Source organism: Salvelinus alpinus, chromosome 24, assembly GCF_045679555.1.
Source record: "Salvelinus alpinus chromosome 24, SLU_Salpinus.1, whole genome shotgun sequence".
NCBI classification, from domain to species: Eukaryota; Metazoa; Chordata; class Actinopteri; order Salmoniformes; family Salmonidae; genus Salvelinus; species Salvelinus alpinus.
This window is the reverse complement of record NC_092109.1, coordinates 34,487,713-34,512,368: the sequence shown is the minus strand read 5'-3', so window position 1 is coordinate 34,512,368 and position 24,656 is coordinate 34,487,713. Positions and strand designations below refer to the sequence as shown.

The 24,656-nt window shown below is 44.9% G+C and overlaps 1 protein-coding gene across 8 annotated transcripts in view; it reads left to right on the top strand.

Moving 5' to 3' along the window:
* Positions 1 to 2,809: 2,809 nt before the first annotated feature.
* LOC139552705 (dachshund homolog 2-like) overlaps positions 2,810 to 24,656 on the top strand; it is a 282,108-nt gene continuing 260,261 nt past the window's right edge. For all 8 annotated transcript variants that reach the window (XM_071364709.1, XM_071364708.1, XM_071364705.1 and 5 more), the window contains exon 1: positions 2,810 to 3,446. In XM_071364709.1, coding sequence (XP_071220810.1) covers positions 2,971 to 3,446 — 476 coding nt within the window. In that variant the 5' untranslated portion in view covers positions 2,810 to 2,970. The remainder of the gene's footprint in view (positions 3,447 to 24,656) is intronic.

Below are 24,656 nucleotides of genomic sequence, written 5' to 3'. Positions count from 1 at the left end.
GTGTAAGAACTACTGAAAATCTGAAAACAGGAAGTGTTCTTCAACCAGTTTGAGAAACTGTCCTTAGAAAGAGGAGATTACTCTGTACAATGTTCCCATGGAAGCAGTCCATCACGGTGTGCTGAGACGGTGGGAGGGCATCATTATATACATTTACTCTATGAGGAATGAGTTGTCGCTTTGTGTAGAGGGGGAGACATTCACCCGCTGCTGGGGGAGTGTTGAGGCTGGAGCCAGTAACTTTGCCAGCTGGCTGGCTATGCTAATCAGGCAATCATTAAGATTACATCGAAGATGAAGGAGCAAGGTGCAATTGAAACCCAGGTAAAATATGTATCTAATTTCCAGATTGCCACCTAGCTTTTTAATTTAACCAGGTACTTGCAAAAAATTTGCATGGCATTTAAGCACTCATTACAATATTAATCTTCTCTACTAGAATAGCCCAAAGGTTAAATATTATTCCTATATTCATTTTTCAGACTTTTTTTAACCAAGATGAAGATTTTCATTTGAAATAGTGCCATCTGCCTGAAAATGCTGGCAGGTGTGCAATTGCATTAATTATTTCTAACATGTACTGCATTAGTGAGGTCCAACAAAAATACTTTTACAGTAGCTTAATATGAAACAAACAGGTCAACATGGTCTCTGGTGATGATTATCGAGGGGAGGTGGCAAGGAAAGAACATGTGCGGCAGAAGACAACTGATTGAGGTTCATACACGTAACGGATAGCCAGACGTTGACTGTGTCTGCAAAACCATCAAGTTGACCTTTGACTCTTTTGGCTCTTGAAGAAGTGATTTAAATGACCTCTTTTCAGATGACAAGGAAATGTTCGTCCTATCACACGTAGTCTGTGTTGGGTTCAAACACAAATGCAATGTATTAGTCCATCTAGCTCTGTTAAATAACACTTTCCCCCCGTTTAACTGGCAATAATCTGACTAGGGCACTATAAACTAATCATTTTCTTGCTTTATGCAATATCCCTCCCTGCTCCTCTGGTTTGTGGCAGTCATGTCGATAACCTGCGTTGTTAACGCAGCCTAGGCAGGTATGCAGTGAGGGCCTCTGGAGAGGCATCTGTTTGCTACTGTTATCAGAATGGGATCACTGTTTGAAACCACACTGGGGCTCCATAGGCAACATGAGAAGTGACAGCTTGAAATGCACTACTGGTGCTAGATGTAACACCTTCCAGGCTGCCAAACCACTAAATCATAGCTTATTGATATGTGAGTAAACGCTTCAAAAATATAGATATTTACCAAAGTTATCATAGACTGTTTCAAATTGATGAAATACATTAACATGAAGATACATGTGAATTTGTCAACTTGTCCATTTCTCTGCATGGGAGTTTATGTATTTTGAGTTTAGTGCCACAGATTAGAGGTCTTCACGGGTCTGGGTGAAAACGATCTACCCGGGTCTGAAATGTGAACTTGTCCCTCGGGTCTGGATCAGGACTCTGGTCTATTTAACTACAGCTGATGGACCCAAGCGGACCTGAATGGACCCGACCACGGCTCTACATAGCCTATAGCGTATTTATTTGATGCTAATAAGGTGAATGTATTGACTTATAGAAGGCCTAGCCAACACATATAGACCTATTCGTTAAACAGAAGAGCAACTTGTCTGATTAACAAATATGTTTCTTTTTTTGTCACTTGGGTCCAATCAGGTATGGTCTGGACCCGGACACGTTAGGGTGTGGGTCGGGTCTAGGTCAAGTTGTCCTCGGTCCCATTCGGGTTTGGGTCTGATTTTTCTCAGGTCCCTATTTTTTTTTTTATGATCAGGTCTATTCGCGTTGGGTCTGATAAACTTTCTGCAGTAATTGTGAGTAACCAGAATAGATTTTCAACCAGAGACATAATACTGTATGTATGTCTCTGTCTTCAACCAGCAGGCAATCCCAAACATAATTACTACCTCTCAGAGCTCATGATATTGGCCTTGGTATGCATATTATAGTAGCAGGGGTAACCCCCAATAACCATATCAACAACTATTATTACAATAATCGTAATCATTAAGGCTATAAGGCTAATCAAAGCAATGATCCTAATAATCTATCAGATTCTCTATCAGATACAGAGGAACCTTACTCTGGAATTCTTGTCTTCACATTGCCAAAACCTCCTCATCCCTCAATGACTTCTAGCGACTACTGGGTGTCAGCTTGATGAACCAAACTACACAATAATCCCCTCCATGTTCAAACATGTTTTTTATTGTATACTGAGTATATCATGTACAATTATAATTAACATGCTGTTTAACTGATTGAACAAACTTTTTTTTGTACTTATATTTGTGGTGTTGTTTTAATATATGCCATTTTGGGCTTCCAACCTCACCTGTACTGTTTTTTTATCTCTACTGTTTTGTCTTTCACTTCTTTTCTTTGGTGCGAATCAATATAACGTAAAACCTAAAAACCGAATCATATTTTATTAGGCTATAGGCCTGATGCAATGGGTCTACATGTATTATAATACAATAGCAATGTAATAACATTACAATAACAAACGTCACATGTTTTATTATTTGTACCAATAAGAATAAAACATTTGAATGCAGGTCTTAATGGTTTCAAATGAACGCCAACAGTCTGTAAAAAGGTTATTATCCAGTAGCGGAGTAGCTGTCAACAGAAACTCGCCCCTCTAACTAGGAGCCCTGCCATTCATGCTTAAAGGGCCAATAGGATGCTCGCGCGTAAACTGCTACGCTCCTCGTTGGTGGTGGGAGCTGCCAATCCAGTTCTCAGTGGGCTGGCTAATTGAAACTGAATCGGATGGTTCTCATTCTAGCCACCGCACTTGTGAGATAGGTAGTTGCCCGTTGCCGATTATCCGACGTGAGCGACAGTGCATGTGAAACGTCAATAGAAAAAATAGTGATCGAGAAGAAAAAACCCCGCAAAGGGTGAGACAGGAAGAAACTTGAGAAACTATGGCCGTGTCAGCAACTCCGCCGGTGCTTTCCCAAACCTCTACTCTGGAGTCTGGCAGCTTATTTCGCTCCGATCCGCTGTATACAAGCCCAGCCGAGTCTCCGAGACTGACAAGCAGCATGATCAACTCTTTCATCAGCAGCGGAGGAGGCGGTGGAAATGGAAACGGCACAAGCGGCAATAACGAGTGCAAAATGGTTGAGGTGCACGGGGTCAGGGTCGCCTCGTTCAACGTGGACGGTCAAGAACTCATCTGCCTGCCGCAGGTCTTCGACCTCTTCCTGAAACATCTGGTCGGAGGGCTGCACACCGTCTACACCAAGCTGAAGCGGCTGGATATATGCCCGGTCGTGTGCACGGTGGAACAGGTCCGAGTTCTGCGCGGGCTTGGGGCTATTCAGCCCGGGGTGAATCGCTGCAAACTCATCACCCGCAAGGACTTCGAAGCGCTGTACAACGACTGCACCAATGCCAGGTTAGTTGTTTCCTTCTTATCATATTTCATATGCATCTCCACTGCGATACCCCAAAAGCAGAGCAGAGAGGGGCAATGAACTAAACGTTTTCAACCAACTTTTTCTGTAGATGTACCAAGTGAGGTTAATAAAAAATGTGTAGCAAACGCTGCATTCGGCTACACTGTGTCTTTCAGTTACCAGTGCTGAAATAAATAATACAAGCATGAGCAAAATGATACTTAGGCTATTATATTAGGAATAAACATTAAAGCATTGTGGACAGTTAGTTCAATCATTGACAACTTCTGTACCCTTCACTCTCTCTGTCTCTCTTGAACACACACGCACTAGTTCTATCTATAGAGGCTACAATTGTTCCATATCCATTTTATAGACAGCAATGTATGAGGGAAGTAGTTGAGTTATTCATAACTTAAGCAATCCCCCCCTATAGCTGCAGATCGTTGTTTCATCGTGTAGCAAAGCTCTAGATCGTTTTCCCACATACTTACAATATGTTGGCATTGAGGAAAATAACTTTTAATTATATAACCCCTTTTCTCACTTTGACGTTCACCTTATTGACCTTCAATGTGGTGCAACATACTTTTCCTATAAAGCCTAATTAATATTCAGATCACAACAATATCATAAACATGACAACAGTAAGCTTACTGCTTGACTGTTCATTTCGAATATTTATTAGGACTTTCACTAAGAAGAATTGTGTTCTTGTGGTTTGTTAATAAAGCACGTCTCACTATTAACCATTATGCCATTCCGGCGTCATTCAGGAGCAATAGAGCAGGTTGTGATATATGAAGTTTAACTTCCTTCATTTAAGTTCCTCAAGTCTACCTGAGTGTAATTTGATATAAATCCCATAAATCTATATCATTGTAATGAGCAGGCAAACATGTAAGTCCACCTCTCTTTTGCTAAATGACCAAATTAAACAGACCGTTGTGTCTCTGTATATAATCCATTAGATTCTACCAGTGAGAAAATATAATTAAAAGTAAGGATGAGAAAAGTTTTAGATGTGGATTTCACTTAATAAGGCTACATTTGGTTGCATTATTTCTGTCACTGAATAATTCCGTGCCAGTTAAAGCAGGACAAACCACGTTAAAAAATATAGATTTTTCTTACTAATGCCACTGGGCACAGACTTCAATTCAACGTCTATTCCACATTGGTTCAACATAATTTCATTAAAATGACTTGGAAACAACGTTGATTCAACCAGTGTGTGCCCAGTGGGATCTCTCCTCTCCCTTTCCCCTCGAATTGATCTTCAACCCGTGCACGGTGCTGGCTGTGCGCTGCAGATGTTGCTTGTGTGTTTAATAAATCAATGAGACAGTTGTGAATGAATCACCTCGGATGGATTCTCTGCTCGGTTTGATGTCCAGATGTTATTCTTAGCTTGTTATCATGACAGATGCATTAGTGTTCCCATACAATGTCAGCTGAGGAAAATAACTCTTAACAGACCAGTGCCCTCTTTTCCCAAGAGCTTTAGCATTCCCGAACGTCAACGGTTTTTCCCCTCATTGTCTCGTTGTACATAATTGCAACTTTTATTCTCCAGCAGCTCCCCCGGCTACTTCGACAATAAGCCATGCTGATCATTCGCCACAAAAGAGGAGGCTGGTAATTCAATACAAAGACAGGATTTTCACATGTGAAAATAAACATAACAAAAAGTTACCTTGAATAGATGCTGGACCCACGAATGCGCATCAGGGTTGCTGTTATATCATGTAGATTAAGACAAGGCATGGATGATGATTATACATTGGCATTTAATCAATAGATATGTAATGATGATGATGATTGTAATAATAGTTGTGAAACCGAAAGAGAAATCTATTTGTAGAAAAGTTTTCATTTTGTGTGTCCCGCTGTCACAACACACACACTGAAGTTATTCACTCCGAAAATCACAGCATATAAGACCTTTTAACACATTTGATTTTTTGACCACATGATTTAATTTCGTCTTAATTAATTATGCGTCAAAAAAAATGAAGTACTTTATGCTAAACTTTTTGTCTTTATTTTGCAATTTGCCAACATCAAACATTTTCCATATGACATCTTGGCCATCTATTTGAAATCAAATACCTTTCCATTTCTGACCCATTAACGGATCGCGCATGTGTTTTCAAACTGAGTCTGATATATTTTGATAGGATTGGTGTATTGATTACAGATAAAGTGGACAATTGTGCCGTAGGAGTAAGCGTAACGCTTATTTTGACCGCTATTTTTATTTTATTTTAGTTAACTTTCATTATAAGACATTTCAAAGGTTTCAGTATTCAGTCTTTCACTTTATACAGCGTTCAAGTGAACTACATCAATATTTGCAAAAAATAATATTCAATTAAACATCCGGCTGTCAGAAAGGGGTTCAAGATTATTTTATCTCTCGGTGGTGAGTTTGGTGTGTAAATGACAAGGGAGCGCATGGAGAGGATACAACAATGCATTAAATGTCCTCACCACGAGCTAGACTACTCTTGTGACACACACACACTTTCAATTGGAGATAATCTGCTTTGGGGTTATGTTTGGAGAGGAATATAGATGATATTTTACACAGCGATCACTGAGAGAGATGGTGAAGCAGAGGCATGGTGGGAGAGAGAGGCAGGCAGGAATATGTTAGTATTTCATGTCCAGATGGTCAGTTTGGGCAAGATTCGGTCATTAACCTTTTAGCATCCCTCTCCTCGACTTTACAATCCCTGGATCTATTATTACGTTTGACTTTGATCTGTTGCACTTGTCAAATGTACCCTACGAGAGAGAGATTCTATATTTGTATTAGAAGTGAACTGGTTACTATAATACTTCATTCACTGCAATGTTGAAGGTTATAGTGTAGGCTATGTGCTGCTCACTTCACAAAGATTGCAGCCACTGATGGGTAATGTTATTGCCTGAGTAATACAGTATGGGTGGCAAGAGAATTGAATTTGCACCTCGGCCTCCGTGCTTTACAGCTCACCTGCCTGCGCGCGCCCATCTGAGCGCTGTTTTTATAGTCAGATTTAAACATCATCCACCATCCCATCACCAGATGGTTGTAACTAATGAGTGAAAACAGGCCTATCCCTCCTCCTGCCCCCCCCCCCTTTTTTTTATTTGGCGACGGGACGGGAGAGAATGAAAGCGAGGGAAAGAAAACGTGTGGATATCCCTTCATGGACGCAGTGCATATCTCTCAGTAGACGCAGGAAGCCTGTAAACTGGAATAGGGGATAGAGTCATCAGGAAATCTAAACATCTCGACAAAACCTTTAGCACTGACACGGACAATTTGAAAACGGGAAAATGTCCAAATCAGCAAACATAGGCGGCACTTAGGGCTCCTTTTATGATATCTCAGCTCGCGATTGATCTCCATGTTTTTATTGCATTCATTATTTATTAAAAATAATTTGCAAGCTAAACATAACGCTAACCTAGTTTGCACTGGGGGACTGCACTTAGGAAATGTAATGGAAATTACATTAGAGATGAACATCTGTGCTGTTTTTCCACTCTCCTCGTGTTTCTTCCCTCAAAGGTTTATTGGATTAACCATTTAACCATTCACCGAATGCAGATGACCATGAGAGACAAAAACATGGCTGCTGACTGAAGAGACCAGAGAGGTCTTGGAGATAGCTTGTCGAGGAGATCAGTGAGGCCTTTAAACGTTAGTCTTCTAAACGAGACGTAACAGGTTCCTTGAGGCTCAGTGAGTCATAACCCACATCACTCATAATCAGACATTTTGGTTAGAAATCAATGAAAATTGAACTTAATCATAATTAATGATAACCTTGTGAGTTTTTAGAAAGCCAAACGGAATAAGCTTCTACTTTCCTTATTTTAAGTCATTTGTCTATAAAGGCTTGCTTTAATTCCCCAGGATGCCCGGATAAAAATCACAGCTGCACATTTTAACACCAGGTTTCCTAAAAAAAAATCTCCAGATTTTCTGCTTGATTATAATCTGTGGCTAAATGTGAGGTTATGGAAATGTTTTGTCAGATCTATGGTGGATGGGTACATTGGCCAAACCACTGTCCTTTCCTTTGCTTGTGTTTGTGTGGTGAATCAGTACATGATCCCTTGTCCTGTGGCCTCCACAGAGTGTCCCATACTGTATGTTGATAGAGAATACCCCAGTGATGTCTGGGTGAAATCAGAGACACATGGAATTGCTGACTGAAGTACAGTATCTGCTCCAGAAACAGGTTCATGTTTTGCTGTGTGTGTGTGTATAGAGGTGCCGTTGGTTGTCAGTGTGTGTTGGCCAGTCTAACTGGTCCATATGGACAGCTCTCTGCCTGTAGCCTAGCCCTGGGCAGCGATACACCCGGTTGAGCACGCCACCCAAGACACACCCCTGTCTCCTCTAATCTCCTCAATCAGCAGGGAGCGTGTCACTCTGTCTAGAACCACCACTGCTCCTTAATGTCAACCATAAATTATACACTGGCTTCTGCTTCAGCTTGATTTTATTACATATCTGCTCCCACTGCCCTTTACTACTTTAAATAATAAATTAACCCCACTTGATGTGAAGAGTTGCACCAAGCACTGTCAAAGCTCTGGAGAGATGAGCCTCATTAAATAGTGAAGGAGTGCTTTTTGTTTTTCTGTTTAGATGGCATTTAAGCATGGCCCTCTGTGCATGGCCCTCTGTGCATGGCCCTCTGTGCATGGCTCTCTCCTGCTCATGCATGTGTCTCTGTGTGTTCATGGTTGTTTTTCATTTTTTGTGTGTTTCATGGTTGTCGTTCCATGTCATGACGCCCACCATCTCAGATGGTTCTGAAATCGTATATGTAGTTAGAAACAGGTAAAATTGCCATTCCTGAAACATTATTTTGTTGAAATGTAATTTGATCTGAAAGAAAATAAGCTAATTGATTGTACCCAAATTGGCCATTTTAATTTATAGGATTCAGATAATATTCAATAAATATAGTAACCAACATCCGATTTGGACCAAACGTCTTCCCACCAATGAGTAAGACATGAGGAATCCCACAAAAAATGTCAAACGCCACCCACAGATCCCCCACACCCCATGCCATTCCAACCCCAAATACAGTATACAGTATCAGTTCTCTATGTTTGACAAGTAGTATGAAGCTGTGGCTTGGAGTATTGCTTCTCCATACTATGTCATATATTCCCAGTGAATCTGTTGATAGTTTTTTCCTCTGTTTAGAGAAATGAGTCATTGAAGTATCTTGCATTATTTACCATAAAGTGGTGTGAAAGTACCAGATTCTGACCACTAGATGCTAATGTTCCTGCTATACCGCCACACGCTTTTTTCGATTTTGCTGGTCTCTTGTGTTTATTAAATAGATCACAACTGTAATGCCCGGGGTGTAGTGGAGGAAGGAGTCAGACGCAGGAGACAGAGAGTTCAGAGTAGCGTTCTAATTTAATACCAGAAACAGGTGAACACGACGCCACTCTAAAATGAATGCTCCACCACATAAACGAGAACACGAAATACCATGAGACAACGTACACGAACCGTGACACACAAGCATGTACAACCTGTACACAAAACAATCCCGGGCTGCTGGGTAATAAAGCCCCATTAATCACCCTAACCACAAACAGGTGTAACCACTAAACAAAAAAGGGAGGGGGAGGAAAAGTCAGTAGCAGCTAGTAGGCCGGTGACGACGACCGCCGAGCGCCACCCGAACAGGAAGGGGAGCCACCTTCGGTAGGAGTCGTTACAACAACATTCCCTTTGCAACTTTGGGTAGAAAACCAAATGATTTGGCTCGTGATGAAAATACATTGTGTGGTCGTCTTCACAAATGAGACCAGTCCTCCATGAAAACAATTCAATTTGTCCTTCTTTTAAGCTTAATCTGTGTCCAAGAAATGGACCCCTTGTGGGTGGATTATTCCCTTCAAAAAAGGTCTGGATTAGTTACTGTTAGACTATTCCTGGTGAACAAGCAAACCATTTGTCTACAGCAGTTCTATTGGTTTCAATGTTATGGTCTCTAATGGTCTTCAATGGTATAAGTCCCAAACACACACTATATACACTGAGTGTACCAGACATTAGGAACACCTTCTTTTGCAAAGGTAATGGTATTGGGTTCTATAAGGGTTGTCACAACATTTTTGCCCCTAGCTAGCCCATTTCTCCATCAAAGTTTTGGGCTTGTAGGAAAAGTCTTCATATTGGAATTGCACCGTAGGGATTGCCCTCTCAGAGAGCTGCCACTTGTTGGACTTTTCAAGGAGAGTTGGGCTGAAGCATTAGCTTGCTAAGAGACAAACTGAATTGCTTTCATGGAGGATTGGCTTTAGTTGTGAGGATGACGACACAGTTTATATTCATAATGAAAGGAAAGAGGAAAGGGGGATACCTAGTCAGTTGTACAACTGAATGCCTTCAACTGAAATGTGTCTTCTGCATTTAACCAACCCCTCTGAATCAGAGAGGTGTGGGGGGGTTGCCATAATCGACATCCACGTCTTCGGCGCCCGGGGAACAGTGGGTTAACTGCCTTGCTCAGGGGCAGAGCGACAGATTTTTACCTTGTCAGCTCAGGGATTCGATCCAGCAATGAGCCAAATCTATTGGTTTTCTACCCAAAGTTGCAAAGGAAATGCTGTGATCTATTTAGTAAACAAAAGACACCATTAAAATGGATAAAAGAGTGTGGCTTTATGGTAAATAATGCAAGCAAATTTCTCTGAACGGGGAAAAATACATCTCCAGATTCACAGTGAATAGCCACAGGTTCATACTACTTGTCAAACATAGAGAACTGATACTCTATACTGGTTGTTAGGGTGGGATTGACATGGGGGTCCGTGGGTGGCTTTTGAAAAACAATTGGGGATTCGTTGTGTCTTACTCTTTGGTAGGAAGTAGTATGGTCAAAATCGGATGTTGCGCACTATGTTTATTGAATATTATTTTAATTCTATCAATTCAAATTGCGAATCAATAAGCTTAATTTTTTAGAGATCAAATTATATTTAAAACAATTTTTTCCTCAGGAATACTAATCGTATCTGTTACTACCTACATCAATGATTTCAGAACAATCTGCGGTGGTGTCAGCCAGCTGCCCGGTGCAGGCTGCGGTGGTGTCAGCCAGCTGCGGTGGTGTCAGCCAGCTGCCCGGTGCAGGCTGCGGTGGTGTCAGCCAGCTGCCCGGAGCAGGCTGCGGTGGTGTCAGCCAGCTGCCCGGTGCAGGCTGCGGTGGTGTCAGCCAGCTGCCCGGAGCAGGCTGCGGTGGTATCAGCCAGCTGCCCGGTGCAGGCTGATGTGGTGTCAGCCAGCTGCCCGGAGCAGGCTGCGGTGGTGTCAGTCAGCTGCCAGGTGCATGCTGCGGTGGTGTCAGCCAGCTGCCCGGTGCAGGCTGAGGTGGTGTCAGTCAGCTGCCCGGTGCAAGCTGCTGTGGTGTCAGCCAGCTGCCCGGTGCAGGCTGCGGTGGTGTCAGCCAGCTGCCCGGTGCAGGCTGCGGTGGTGTCAGTCAGCTGTACTGTGCCTAATGAACCTACTGTTACAGCAGCACACACACATTAGTCCAGATGAGAGGTAAAATGGATTCACTGTGTAATGGTTTCTGGCTGCTAGGCTTCCTTGTAGTCCCCTATTTGATTAATGTACAGTAATCGTAATACTTAAATTATCCTGTTTAAAATATAAGTTGTGTCTGTGAAGCTTAAACTTTCTGGCACCCATTTTAATTAGTATATTTTTTTTAGGTAATTAAAGGAATGAAAGAAATATGATCATTATTTTTGGGTAATAAATGTTATCATTAAATACCTATGATCATTATTATTGGGTAATAAATGTAATCATTAAATAACTATGATCATTATTGTTGGGTAATAAATGTAATAATTAAATAACGATGATCATTATTATTGGGTAATAAATGTAATCATTAAATAACTATGATCATTATTATTGGGTAATAAATGTAATCATTAAATAACTATGATCATTATTATTGGGTAATAAATTGAATCATTAAATAACTATGATAATTATTATTGGGTAATACATGTAATCATTAAAGAAAAATGATCATTATTATTGGGTAAATTGAGAAAATTATTTAGTCTGACTTTCCCCCATTTCCTTAAATTACTTTTCTGTGGAAATTCTAACATCCCGACCTTTCCCCATGTGAGATTTATAGCACTCCATTGTAAAAGCAAAGGTTGAAATACTTTGCTATTTTTATGACTGGGGTTAGCTTGCCCCTAGACGTGTGTGTGTGTGTGTGTGTGTGTGTGTGTGTGTGTGTGTGTGTGTGTGTGTGTGTGTGTGTGTGTGTGTGTGTGTGTGTGTGTGTGTGTGTGTGTGTGTGTGTGTGTGTGTGTGTGTGTGTGTGTGTGTGTGTGTGTGTGTTTTTATGTGTCGTGTGTTTATGTGTCGTGTGTCTGAGAGAACACTTCCAAAGTTTTATAAAACAACCTGTGGCCATACAATATGTCATGAATGTTGTGGAGGGCCTGTTCCAAGCCACAGCCCTGTAATAACTAGTCCCATACATAACCAATGAATTGGAGGCAAAGCAAAGAAATGTGGTCAATTAGGGTTTGGAAATTTGCTTCTATGGACTTCTATGGACTAAAGTGTCATAATCATGAGCTGTCACTCATAATATTTTTTCTCCCACTTCATTGTTCATGAGTTTCATAGTTTAAAAAAATGACTGTAATATGTCCTATGTAGTTAATCATTTTACACAGTAAATAGAGTGTGAATGTGTGGAAGTGAACTGAGCCTGAGCCTTTGGACGGTGGAGAGCAGAGAGCGTCTGCATGTGTGAGGACTTGATGATAGATGCATGTGATAGATATGTGATAGATATGTGAGCGATATGTGAGAGATATGTGAGAGATATGTGATAGATATGTGATAGATATGTGATAGATATGTGATAGATATGTGAGCGATATGTGAGAGATATGTGAGAGATATGTGAGAGATATGTGAGAGATATGTGAGAGATATGTGATAGATATGTGAGAGATATGTGATAGATATGTGAGAGATATGTGATAGATATGTGATAGATATGTGATAGATATGTGAGAGATATGTGATAGATATGTGAGAGATATGTGATAGATATGTGAGAGATATGTGATAGATATGTGAGAGATATGTGATAGATATGTGAGAGATATGTGATAGATATGTGATAGATATGTGAGAGATATGTGAGAGATATGTGAGAGATATGTGAGAGATATGTGATAGATATGTGAGAGATATGTGATAGATATGTGAGAGATATGTGAGAGATATGTGATAGATATGTGATAGATATGTGATAGATATGTGAGCGATATGTGAGAGATATGTGAGAGATATGTGATAGATATGTGAGAGATATGTGAGAGATATGTGAGAGATATGTGATAGATATGTGAGAGATATGTGATAGATATGTGAGAGATATGTGATAGATATGTGAGAGATATGTGAGAGATATGTGAGAGATATGTGATAGATATGTGAGAGATATGTGATAGATATGTGAGAGATATGTGAGAGATATGTCTTTTGACCTATGTGTTTATGTGTGTATGTTTGTAATTTCGATGTGTTAACGTGTGTGGTTTATTTATTTTATTTAACCTTTATTTAACCTTTATTTAACTAGGCAAGTCAGTTAAGAACAAATTCTTATATACAATGACGGCCTACAAGATGTTTATGTTGTGTGCGGCGTATGTTACGGGAGGGGTGGGGGTGAATGTGACAGATTGAAGAGGCCTGTCGTCTCTCGCTGGGGTAGAAATTACATCCACCGTCGCTTCGTGATGTAGGAGACCAGACAAAACCAGAGTCACTGGTGTCATCTTTACTTTGGGAAGATCTTCTTCCGGGGCTTAATGACACATCTGCAGCGGGGCTATATTTATTACAGTCATGTAGAGTAAAATGGATTGTCTCCTAACATTAATTTTGGGTTTGCCTCTAGCAGTGCTTTAACGGAGGACACTAGGCTCCAGGAGTATTGTTTAATCACATTAATATCACTGCCCTCAGGACAACCCAGATAATTGTACAAACGAACATAGAAATATGTATCTCTAACTTTTATGATTGAATTATGCAAATTACTCATCTCCTGCCCTTCCAAGCACTAATCATCTTATTAGGAGTGATGCATTAAATAGTTGTTTTTGGATGGGGATATGGGAGAAGCAGGGAGCAGAAAATTGAATGTGACATTAAAATCTACACAGTAGTTTGTACCAGAATAGCTGGTGTTTTCCTCTCTCTCGCTCTCTCTCTCTCTCTCTCTCTCTCTCTCTCTCTCTCTCTCTCTCTCTCTCTCTCTCTCTCTCTCTCTCTCTCTCTCTCTCTCTCTCTCTCTCTCTCTCTCTCTCTCTCTCTCTCTCTTTCTCTCTCTGTCTCTCTCTCTCTCTCTCTCTCTCTCTCTCTCTCTCTCTCTCTCTCTCTCTCTCTCTCTCTCTCTCTCTCTCTGTCTCTGTCTCTGTCTGTCTCTGTCTTTCTCTGTCTTTCTCTGTCTTTCTCTGTCTCTGTCCCTCTCTCTCTCTTTCTCTCTATATATATGTCTCTCGCTCTCTCTCTTTGTCTCTCTCTAGTTGTGGGCTCATTAGTGAAGTTTTGTAAGACATTTTACGAGCTTGATACTTAAGACCCTTAATCTTATTTTTGTTGTTGCAGTTTTGATTAATTGTGTTGCTGCTCAGATTATTTGCTTTGACACGGAGCTGTTGGACGTGGTGGTGTGGGCGCAGACAGACATAGGCGTGCAGTGCTCTGCTCTTGGAACTCAATGCAGTTGAAGAAATGTGAATTAGCGTCCCAATTACACAGATGAATATTTTATGATGTGTTTAGCAGTGTGTGCTCTTTTTTCCTTCCGTGCTGACTCTGGATGCGAGGAGGCTACAGTAATAAGGCACTCATGCAGACTGAGGACAGGACAGCTCAGAGCCCAAACTCTCTCTCTGTTCCATATAAAAAACAGACCATCCTAAACAAAAGGCCTGTGCCTCCCTCTGTGATCTGTGATCGTCTCCTGAATCTCTGACATCTGGAGGCAATAACCAAGGGCTCTACCTCCCGTACTGCAGCCTGTACTGCAGCCCCTATCCTGCTGCAGTCCATAGCCTACTGCAGCCTGTACTGTAGCCCCTAGCCTGTACTGTAGCCCATATCCTACTGCAGCCTGTACTGTAGCCCCTAGCCTGTACTGTAGCCCATATCCTACTGCAGCCTGTACTGCAGCCCCTAGCCTGTACTGTAGCCCATATCCTACTGCAGCCTGTACTGCAGCCCCTAGCCTGTACTGTAGCCCATATCCTACTGCAGCCTGTACTGTAGCCCCTAGCCTGTACTGTAGCCCATATCCTACTGCAGCCTGTACTGCAGCCCCTAGCCTGTACTGTAGCCCATATCCTACTGCAGCCTGTACTGCAGCCCCTAGCCTGTACTGTAGCCCATATCCTACTGCAGCCTGTACTGTAGCCCCTAGCCTGTACTGTAGCCCATATCCTACTGCAGCCTGTACTGCAGCCCCTAGCCTGTACTGTAGCCCATAGCCTACTGCAGCCTGTACTGTAGCCCCTAGCCTGTACTGTAGCCCATATCCTACTGCAGCCTGTACTGCAGCCCCTAGCCTGTACTGTAGCCCATATCCTACTGCAGCCTGTACTGTAGCCCCTAGCCTACTGCAGCCTGTACTGCAGCCCCTAGCCTGTACTGTAGCCCCTAGCCTACTGCAGCCTGTACTGTAGCCCCTAGCCTGTACTGTAGCCCCTAGCCTACTGCAGCCTGTACTGCAGCCCCTAGCCTGTACTGTAGCCCCTAGCCTACTGCAGCCTGTACTGTAGCCCCTAGCCTACTGCAGCCTGTACTGTAGCCCCTAGCCTGTACTGTAGCCCATATCCTACTGCAGCCTGTACTGTAGCTCCTAGCCTACTGCAGCCTGTACTGTAGCCCCTAGCCTACTGCAGCCTGTACTGCAGCCCCTAGCCTGTACTGTAGCCCCTAGCCTACTGCAGCCTGTACTGTAGCCCCTATTCTACTGCAGCCTGTACTGTAGCCCCTATCCTACTGCAGCCCCTAGCCTACTGTAGACCCTAGCCTACTGCAGCCCCTAGCCTACTGCAACCCCTAGCCTACTGCAGCCCCTAGCCAACTGCAGCCCATAACTTACTGCAGCCCCGAGCCTACTGCAGCTTCTAGCCTACTTCTGGCCCTAGCCTACTGCAACCCATAGCTTACTGCAACCCGTAGCTTACTGCAGCCCGTAGCCTATTGCAGCCCCTAGCCTATTACAGCCCGTAGCCTACTGCAGCCCCTAGCCTACTGCAGCCCCTAGCCTACTGCAGCGCTCAATGTCACTAGTGATGGCCGGGGTCACCTGAAGAGACTACAGACACCCTGGTTTGATTCCAGGCTGTATCACAACCAGCCGTGATTGGGAGTCCCATAGGGCGGCGCACAATTAGCCCAGTGTTGTCTGGGTTGTAGGCCGTCATTGTAAATAGGAATTTGTTTTTAACTGACTTGCTTACAGTAGTTAAATAAAGGTTAAATAAAGGTCAAATTAAAAATGTATAAAAAGAGCAGCAGCCCTGATCCCCCCTCCCCCCACAGACACTGTCAGTCTGGCCCTGATCCCCCCCCCCCCACATACACTGTCAGTCTGGCTCTGATCCCCACCCCCTTCCCACAGACACTGTCAGTCTGGCCCTGATCCCCCCCTCCCACAGACACTGTCAGTCTGGCCCTGATCACCCCCTCCCACAGACACTGTCAGTCTGGCCCTGATCCCCCCCTCCCACAGACAATGTCAGTCTGGCCCTGATCCCCCCCCCCCCCCCCCCCACATACACTGTCAGTCTGGCCCTGATCCCCACCCCCTTCCCACACACACTGTCAGTCTGGCCCTGATCCCCCCCCTCCCACAGACACTGTCAGTCTGGCCCTGATCCCCCCTTCCCACAGACACTGTCAGTCTGGCCCTGATCCCCCCCTCCCACATACACTGTCAGTCTGGCCCTGATCCCCCCTTCCCACAGACACTGTCAGTCTGGCCATGATCTCCACCCCCACAGACACTGTCAGTCTGGCCATGGGAGCCTATGGAGAGGACCACACAACGTTTTCAATCAGCAGCGGAATTTAGGTAAGATGACTGAATTGTGTCCCATCATCCTGTCATCCTCATCCTGTACCTTTTCCTCTTGGTTATTTATAGATGTTGTGTTGTCAGGATTATGTTGCTCATGATAGCATATGTGATGTGTAATGTTTAAGATGTTGACCTGTGGCCTTCAGAGAGGAAGTCATTTCCTGTGCATGTGCACTGTGTGTGTGTGTGTTTATATGCATTGCATACAGTATATGTGCATGTACTTCTAAACATACCAATTAGGAGGAAATGGAGACGTTGATGGACAAACATGGTCCTGAACACTTTCCATTTTCACCCAAATCACACAGGCGTGGAGAAAGCAGTGTCAGGGGCTAGAAGAGGGAGGTAGAGAGGGAGGTAGAGAGGGAGGTAGAGAGGGAGGTGATGCAGGGAGGAGGAGGAGTGAAAGATGTGCTCAGTGTGCCCCTCCTGGTCTGCGTTAAAGCTTAAAGAGGAGCGTTGGGTATGTGATGACATCATTGCCAGTTTTCATGTTCTTGTGAGATCCGTGAGGGATTCATCCCCCTTCCACCCAGAGGAGCCTGGCTCCAATTACTCACAGAGAGTGCCCTGTCTGGGTCGGCCCGGCTAGATCCAAGCAGCTTCAACCACAAAACCAACCGCAGCTTTGAATTTGTTAACTTATGAGGCAGATACCCTTCTCCTAATCATCCGAAAACGTGACTAAAACGTTCCTCTGTTTTCTCTAATGGCAGCATTAGTGCCTTGAAGGAGAGATAAGTCTGTTTATTATGCGGCGTAGTCTTTGTGTTCAATGTCCGCTGTTGTCGGTGTGGTGACTGAAATGTGACTGAGGGCTTATATCTACTGAAGTGATTGCAGGAAGAGATCTTATCTTTGCTCTGTGAAGGTGAACTTATTGCACCACAGAACTCCTTCCCACCTCCCACTACCCACCTCCCGCCTTCCGCCTCCCACTACCAACCTCCCACCTCCCACTACCCATCTCCTGCCTTCCGCCTCCCACTACCAACCTCCCGCCTTCCGTCTCCCACTACCAACCTCCAACCTCCCACTACCCACCTCCCGCCTTCCGTCTCCCACTACCAACCTCCCACCTCCCACTACCCACCTCCTGCCTTCCGCCTCCCACTACCAACCTCCAACCTCCCACTACCCACCTCCCGCCTTCCGTCTCCCACTACCAACCTCCCACCTCCCACTACCCACCTCCTGCCTTCCGCCTCCCACTACCCACCTCCCGCCTTCCGTCTCCCACTACCAACCTCCCACCTCCCACTACCAACCTCCCACTACCCACCTCCCGCCTTCCGTCTCCCACTACCAACCTCCAACCTCCCACTACCCACCTCCCGCCTTCCGTCTCCCACTACCAACCTCCCACCTCCCACTACCCACCTCCTGCCTTCCGCCTCCGCCTCCCACTACCAACCTCCCACCTCCCACTACCCACCTCCTGCCTTCCGTCTCCCACTACCAACCTCCAACCTCCCACTACCCACCTCCCGCCTTCCGTCTCCCACTACCAACCTCCCACTGCCCACCTCCTGCGTCCCACCTCCCACTACCCACCTCCTCCCACTACCCACCTCCTGCCTTCCGCCTCCCACTACCAACCTCCAACCTCCCACTACCCACCTCCCGCCTTCCGTCTCCCACTACCAACCTCCCACTGCCCACCTCCTGCGTCCCACCTCCCACTACCCACCTCCTCCCACTGCCCACCTCCTGCCTCCCACCTCCCACTCAAACAAGAGACTCACTTCTATTAAACGCCAGACTACCCTATAGCTCGTACAAAAGACATCACTGGGCCGAGTCCAAGGTGTTTTTTATTCATCCCTATGTTATTTAAAGGAGTGTTTAAGGGTCTATATGGGTGGCTTAAAGGAGGGCTGTGTTTTTACTGAGACCATCCGTCTTCCCCAGAACCAACTCACAACATGCTTTTTTCTCGCTCCTCTCTCCCATTACAAGGTAGTGTGTGAGTTTCCATTTGCCTACAGTAAATAGACTGTCAGGGGTGTCGGTGGTATATAAATGGTATATAAATATATCAGGCGGTGCCTTTCTAAAAGGCAGCGGCCCAGCGAGGAGGAGACTTTAAAGCAGGAGGCTGGAGGATTGATTTATCTCCTGCCCTGTAATGACAGCAGATGTGGACCTGTTATCCTGATGAGCAGTGAACTTGATGAGTTGATAACGTGGGCCGAAGCCCAGTCTGCTTTTAATTACTTACCAGGAATGTAAAGCTGGACAGGTGACCTTGCCTCTTTCTCTTTTGTCTCTCCTTGACAGAGGCAGGTCTCTCTTCTCAGGTTTTAAATGGATCCAGTCAGATCAGAGTGGATCTGAGAAGAACCGTCCCAGCTAGCAATGAGGAATCGGCCTAGAAGCGGCCCTCTTCCTGGGGGCCGGAACTGATTGAATCGGCCCGAAATTGGGTGTCGGACTCTGCCCTGAATCAAAATGAATGACTGCCCAGAATCAACCCAAGTACATCGGACCGTTTCCATCTACTGGAATTCCCCCAGAAGCGGCCCGTTGCGAATTTAAATAAATGTATACAAAATTACCCGATTTAGTAATTTTAAATATGACTATTATACATTTATACATACAAAATATACCCATCCACAAAAAAACATTTTGTGTCGGAGGAAACACCATACACCTGGTGACCATGTCAGCGTGCATGCGCCTATCCCGCCACAGGAGTCGCTACAGCGTGATGGGACAAGGACATCCCGGCCAGCCAAACACTCCCCTAACTTGGACGATGCTGGGCTAATTGTGCGTCCCTTCATGTGTCTCCCGGTCGCGGCTGGCACAGGTCTCGTACCAGCATCTGTAGCAACGCAGTTTGCACTGCAATGCAGTGTCTTAGACCGCTTAGCCAATCGGGAGGCTCCATCCACAAAGTTTTTCATGCTTATCAATTGCCTTGCACAAAGTATCAAAATACTAAAATACTACACAGGACTATTAAAGAATTTCATTTAAATGTTAATTGTAATTTTTGATCACAGAAACAATGAGAAAATATGGAAAAATAAATAATGAAATGTTAATTATATAAAGAAGCCCATGTGCCAGAGAATATCGGCCCGAGCCCCAAGTAATACATTTGGGCCAGATAACTGTCACCGTAATCGGCCCGAGCCCCAAGTAATACATTTGGGCCAGATAACTCTCACCGTAATCGGCTCGAGCCCCAAGTAATAAATTTGGGCCAGATAACTCTCACCGTAATCGGCCCGAGCCCCAAGTAATACATTTGGGCCAGATAACTCTCACCGGAATCGGCCCGAGCCCCAGTAATACATTTGGGCCAGATAACTCTCACCGGAATCGGCCCGAGCCCCAAGTAATACATTTGGGCCAGATAACTCTCACCGGAATCGGCCCGAGCCCCAAGTAATACATTTGGGCCAGATAATTCTCACCGGAATCGGCCCGAGCCCCAAGTAATACATTTGGGCCAGATAACTCTCACCGGAATCGGCCCGAGCCCCAAGTAATACATTTGGGCCAGATAACTCTCACCGTAATCGGCCCGAGCCCCAAGTAATACATTTGGGCCAGATAACTCTCACCGGAATCGGCCCGAGCCCCAAGTAATACATTTGGGCCAGATAACTCTCACCGGAATCGGCCCGAGCCCCAAGTAATACATTTGGGCCAGATACCTCTCACCGTAATCGGCCCGAGCCCCAAGTAATACATTTGGGCCAGATAACTCTCACCGTAATCGGCCCGAGCCCCAAGTAATACATTTGGGCCAGATAACTCTCACCGTAATCGGCCCGAGCCCCAAGTAATACATTTGGGCCAGATAACTCTCACCGGAATCGGCCCGAGCCCCAAGTTATACATTTGGGCCAGATAACTCTCACCGGAATCGGCCCGAGCCCCAAGTAATACATTTGGGCCAGATAACTCTCACCGGAATCGGCCCGAGCCCCAAGTAATACATTTGGGCCAGATAACTCTCACCGGAATCGGCCCGAGCCCCAAGTAATACATTTGGGCCAGATAACTCTCACCGGAATCGGCCCGAGCCCCAAGTAATACATTTGGGCCAGATAATTCTCACCGGAATCGGCCCGAGCCCCAAGTAATACATTTGGGCCAGATAACTCTCACCGTAATCGGCCCGAGCCCCAAGTAATACATTTGGGCCAGATAACTCTCACCGGAATCGGCCCGAGCCCCAAGTAATACATTTGGGCCAGATAACTCTCACCGGAATCGGCCCGAGCCCCAGTAATACATTTGGGCCAGATAACTCTCACCGGAATCGGCCCGAGCCCCAAGTAATACATTTGGGCCAGATAACTCTCACCGGAATCGGCCCGAGCCCCAAGTAATACATTTGGGCCAGATAATTCTCACCGGAATCGGCCCGAGCCCCAAGTAATACATTTGGGCCAGATAACTCTCACCGGAATCGGCCCGAGCCCCAAGTAATACATTTGGGCCAGATAACTGTCACCGTAATCGGCCCGAGCCCCAAGTAATACATTTGGGCCAGATAACTCTCACCGTAATCGGCTCGAGCCCCAAGTAATACATTTGGGCCAGATAACTCTCACCGTAATCGGCCCGAGCCCCAAGTAATACATTTGGGCCAGATAACTCTCACCGGAATCGGCCCGAGCCCCAAGTAATACATTTGGGCCAGATAACTCTCACCGGAATCGGCCCGAGCCCCAGTAATACATTTGGGCCAGATAACTCTCACCGGAATCGGCCCGAGCCCCAAGTAATACATTTGGGCCAGATAACTCTCACCGGAATCGGCCCGAGCCCCAAGTAATACATTTGGGCCAGATAATTCTCACCGGAATCGGCCCGAGCCCCAAGTAATACATTTGGGCCAGATAACTCTCACCGGAATCGGCCCGAGCCCCAAGTAATACATTTGGGCCAGATAACTGTCACCGTAATCGGCCCGAGCCCAAAGTAATACATTTGGGCCAGATAACTCTCACCGTAATCGGCTCGAGCCCCAAGTAATAAATTTGGGCCAGATAACTCTCACCGTAATCGGCCCGAGCCCCAAGTAATACATGTGGGCCAGATAACTCTCACCGGAATCGGCCCGAGCCCCAAGTAATACATTTGGGCCAGATAACTCTCACCGTAATCGGCCCGAGCCCCAAGTAATACATTTGGGCCAGATAACTCTCACCGGAATCGGCCCGAGCCCCAAGTAATACATTTGGGCCAGATAATTCACACCGAAATCGTCCAGAGCTCAATCCCTGCATCCTAGCCATAAGTAATACTCCCGAAGGCGGCCCAGACCCGGGCCACATGACGTCGGCCGAGTCTGACTCTCAGCCGAGTGCCCCCGACTCTCAGACGGAATCGGCCCAGATCCACTGTGCTAGCTGGCGTGTGTCTTCCTGGTTTAGACTCTGCTGCATTCTGCTTCCTGGTTTAGACTATGCTGCATTCTGCTTCCTGGTTTAGACTGCTGCATTCTGCTTCCTTGGTTTAGACTGCTGCATTCAGCTTCCTTGGTTTCGACTGCTGCATTCTGCTTCCTGGTTTCGACTCTGCTGCATTCTGCTTCCTGGTTTAGACTCTGCTGCATTCTGCTTCCTGGTTTAGACTGCTGCATTCTGCTTCCTTGGTTTAGACTGCTGCATTCTGCTTCCTGGTTTAGACTCTGCTGCATTCAGCTTCCTGGTTTATTTAGAATGAGTCTGACTCTGCTGCATGTCTCCATGCTTCTGTAACTGTTCTGTACCCTTCACAAACTGATTAGGGTCTCTGTATAAAATGTTCCATGTACGGTATAATGACTGAAAGCCCCCCAGCCTCCCCACTGCCTCCCGGCCACCTCCCAGGGAAGGGAATGAGAAGGCTTGCTGGAAGTTCATCCGGACTCCTTGTTGTGTTTTCCATGTTTGTTTCTATACCGCTGTGTGATTCCCGGCAGGATGAAGGCAGGTCTTTTTAATGACAGGAGAAACAGGGCCTCAGCTTGATTGAAACCATGCAGGAGAAATGTTAGTAATGCTGTAAATTGGAACCCAACTACGAGGCAGGTTATTTAGATGTTTATTTGCAGTTGTGACGTCCATGTCTTAATAGGTCCGAAGAAGATGGATGATTGGATGGGGCTGCAGCCAATCTGATAAAGGGAATCACAGCGCTCCAACACCAGACTTTAAGTCTGTGTATACTCTTACCACACACACACACACACACACACACACACACACACACACACACACACACACACACACACACACACACACACACACACACACACACACACACACACACACACACACACACACACACACACACACACAAAGTTTTACACATGATACTCTTCCCGTCCACCTCAATGTTGAACATGAAATGGGTTAATGAATGTGTTAATTAGTGAAATAGCTTCACGCTATCACACAGTTCCACAGCTGCCCCTGGTCTGCAGTCTAAACAGCAGCTCCATTCCCTCCTGCCCATCGGAGGGGGGCGCCGTGGCAGACTGAACAGAACTAGGCTTCTCTTCTCTTAGTGAAGACACAATGTAACCTGATCATCTACACTCTTTTATCTCACTGAAAGCCTTTCTGAGGAGAGAGGGCTTGGAAAGGTCAGTGTGTGTGTGTGTGTGTGTGTGTGTGTGTGTGTGTGTGTGTGTGTGTGTGTGTGTGTGTGTGTGTGTGTGTGTGTGTGTGTGTGTGTGTGTGTGTGTGTGTGTGTGTGTGTGTGTGTGTGTGTGTGTACTGGGTGGGGTGGGTGAGGTTGGGGAGGAGGGCACCCTCTTATGAAAACAATGGGGCCCCATGAGGCTTCATTACAGGGTAATGTCTCACCAAATTGTTCCAGGTAGTTAAAATGAAATGAAGTGAATTAGTGAAACAGGAGGGAGAGCATGCAGAACGCTTTATTGCTTTCCTTCGAAAGCACGATTATAATAATCTCCTTCAGCGTCGAGTCTGCCTTGGATAACATATCAAATAGGAGGTGTGTGTGTGTGTGTGTGTGTGTGTGTGTGTGTGTGTGTGTGTGTGTGTGTGTGTGTGTGTGTGTGTGTGTGTGTGTGTGTGTGTGTGTGTGTGTGTGTGTGTGTGTGTGTGTGTGTGTGAGGTCAAGGGTCACGGTGTTGAGTGTATTCCTGTCTCTCTCTGTGCACTGTCTCTATATATCCAAGGTTGTTTGGTGCCTCGATGTCCCCTGTGTGTTTGTGTAAGAAGCCATGTACATGTGTTCCATAGTCTGTTGTGTGGTGGGGTTCATGTGTAATGTGTCTCCAAGAAAGAAGAAGAAATCCGTGATGGAACAAACCACCAGTGGTGGGAAAAAGTACTACTTGTCATACTTGAGTAAAAGTAAAGATTCCTTAATAGAAAATGAGTCAAAGTAAAAGTAAAAGTCAACCAGTAAAATACTACTTGAGAAAAAGTCTAAAGGTATCTGTTTTTTTAAATGTACTTAAGTACAGTGGTGGAAAAAGTACTCAATTGTCATACTTAAGTAAAAGTAAAAAGTAAATGTAAAATACCAAATTCCTTATACGCAAACCAGATGGCACAATTGTCTTGTTTTTATTTATTTACGGACAGAAAGGGGCACACTCCAACTCTGACATCACTCACAAATGCAGTATTTGTGTTTAGTGAGTCCGCCAGATCAGAGGCAGTAGGGGTGATGCAGTATTATTGATAGATGAGTGAATTGGACCATAATTCCGTCCTGCCTGAGCATTTGAAATGTAACGAGTACTTTTTGGTGTCAGGGAAAATGTATGGGTGTAAAATGTACATCATTTCTTTAGGAATGTAGAGAAGAAAAAAGTAAAAGTTGTCAAAAATATAAATAGTAAAGAACAGATCCCCCCCAAAAAAATCTACTAAAGTAGTACTTTAAAGTGATTTTACTTAAGTACTTTACACCACTGCAAACTATAGAATTTTGTTAGATTCAGCTACATTTTTTAAAACCATGTGGCACATAGCTACAGTTATTCTATAATTATTAAAAATGAATCCTAATTGATGGTGGCATTGTGGTGGA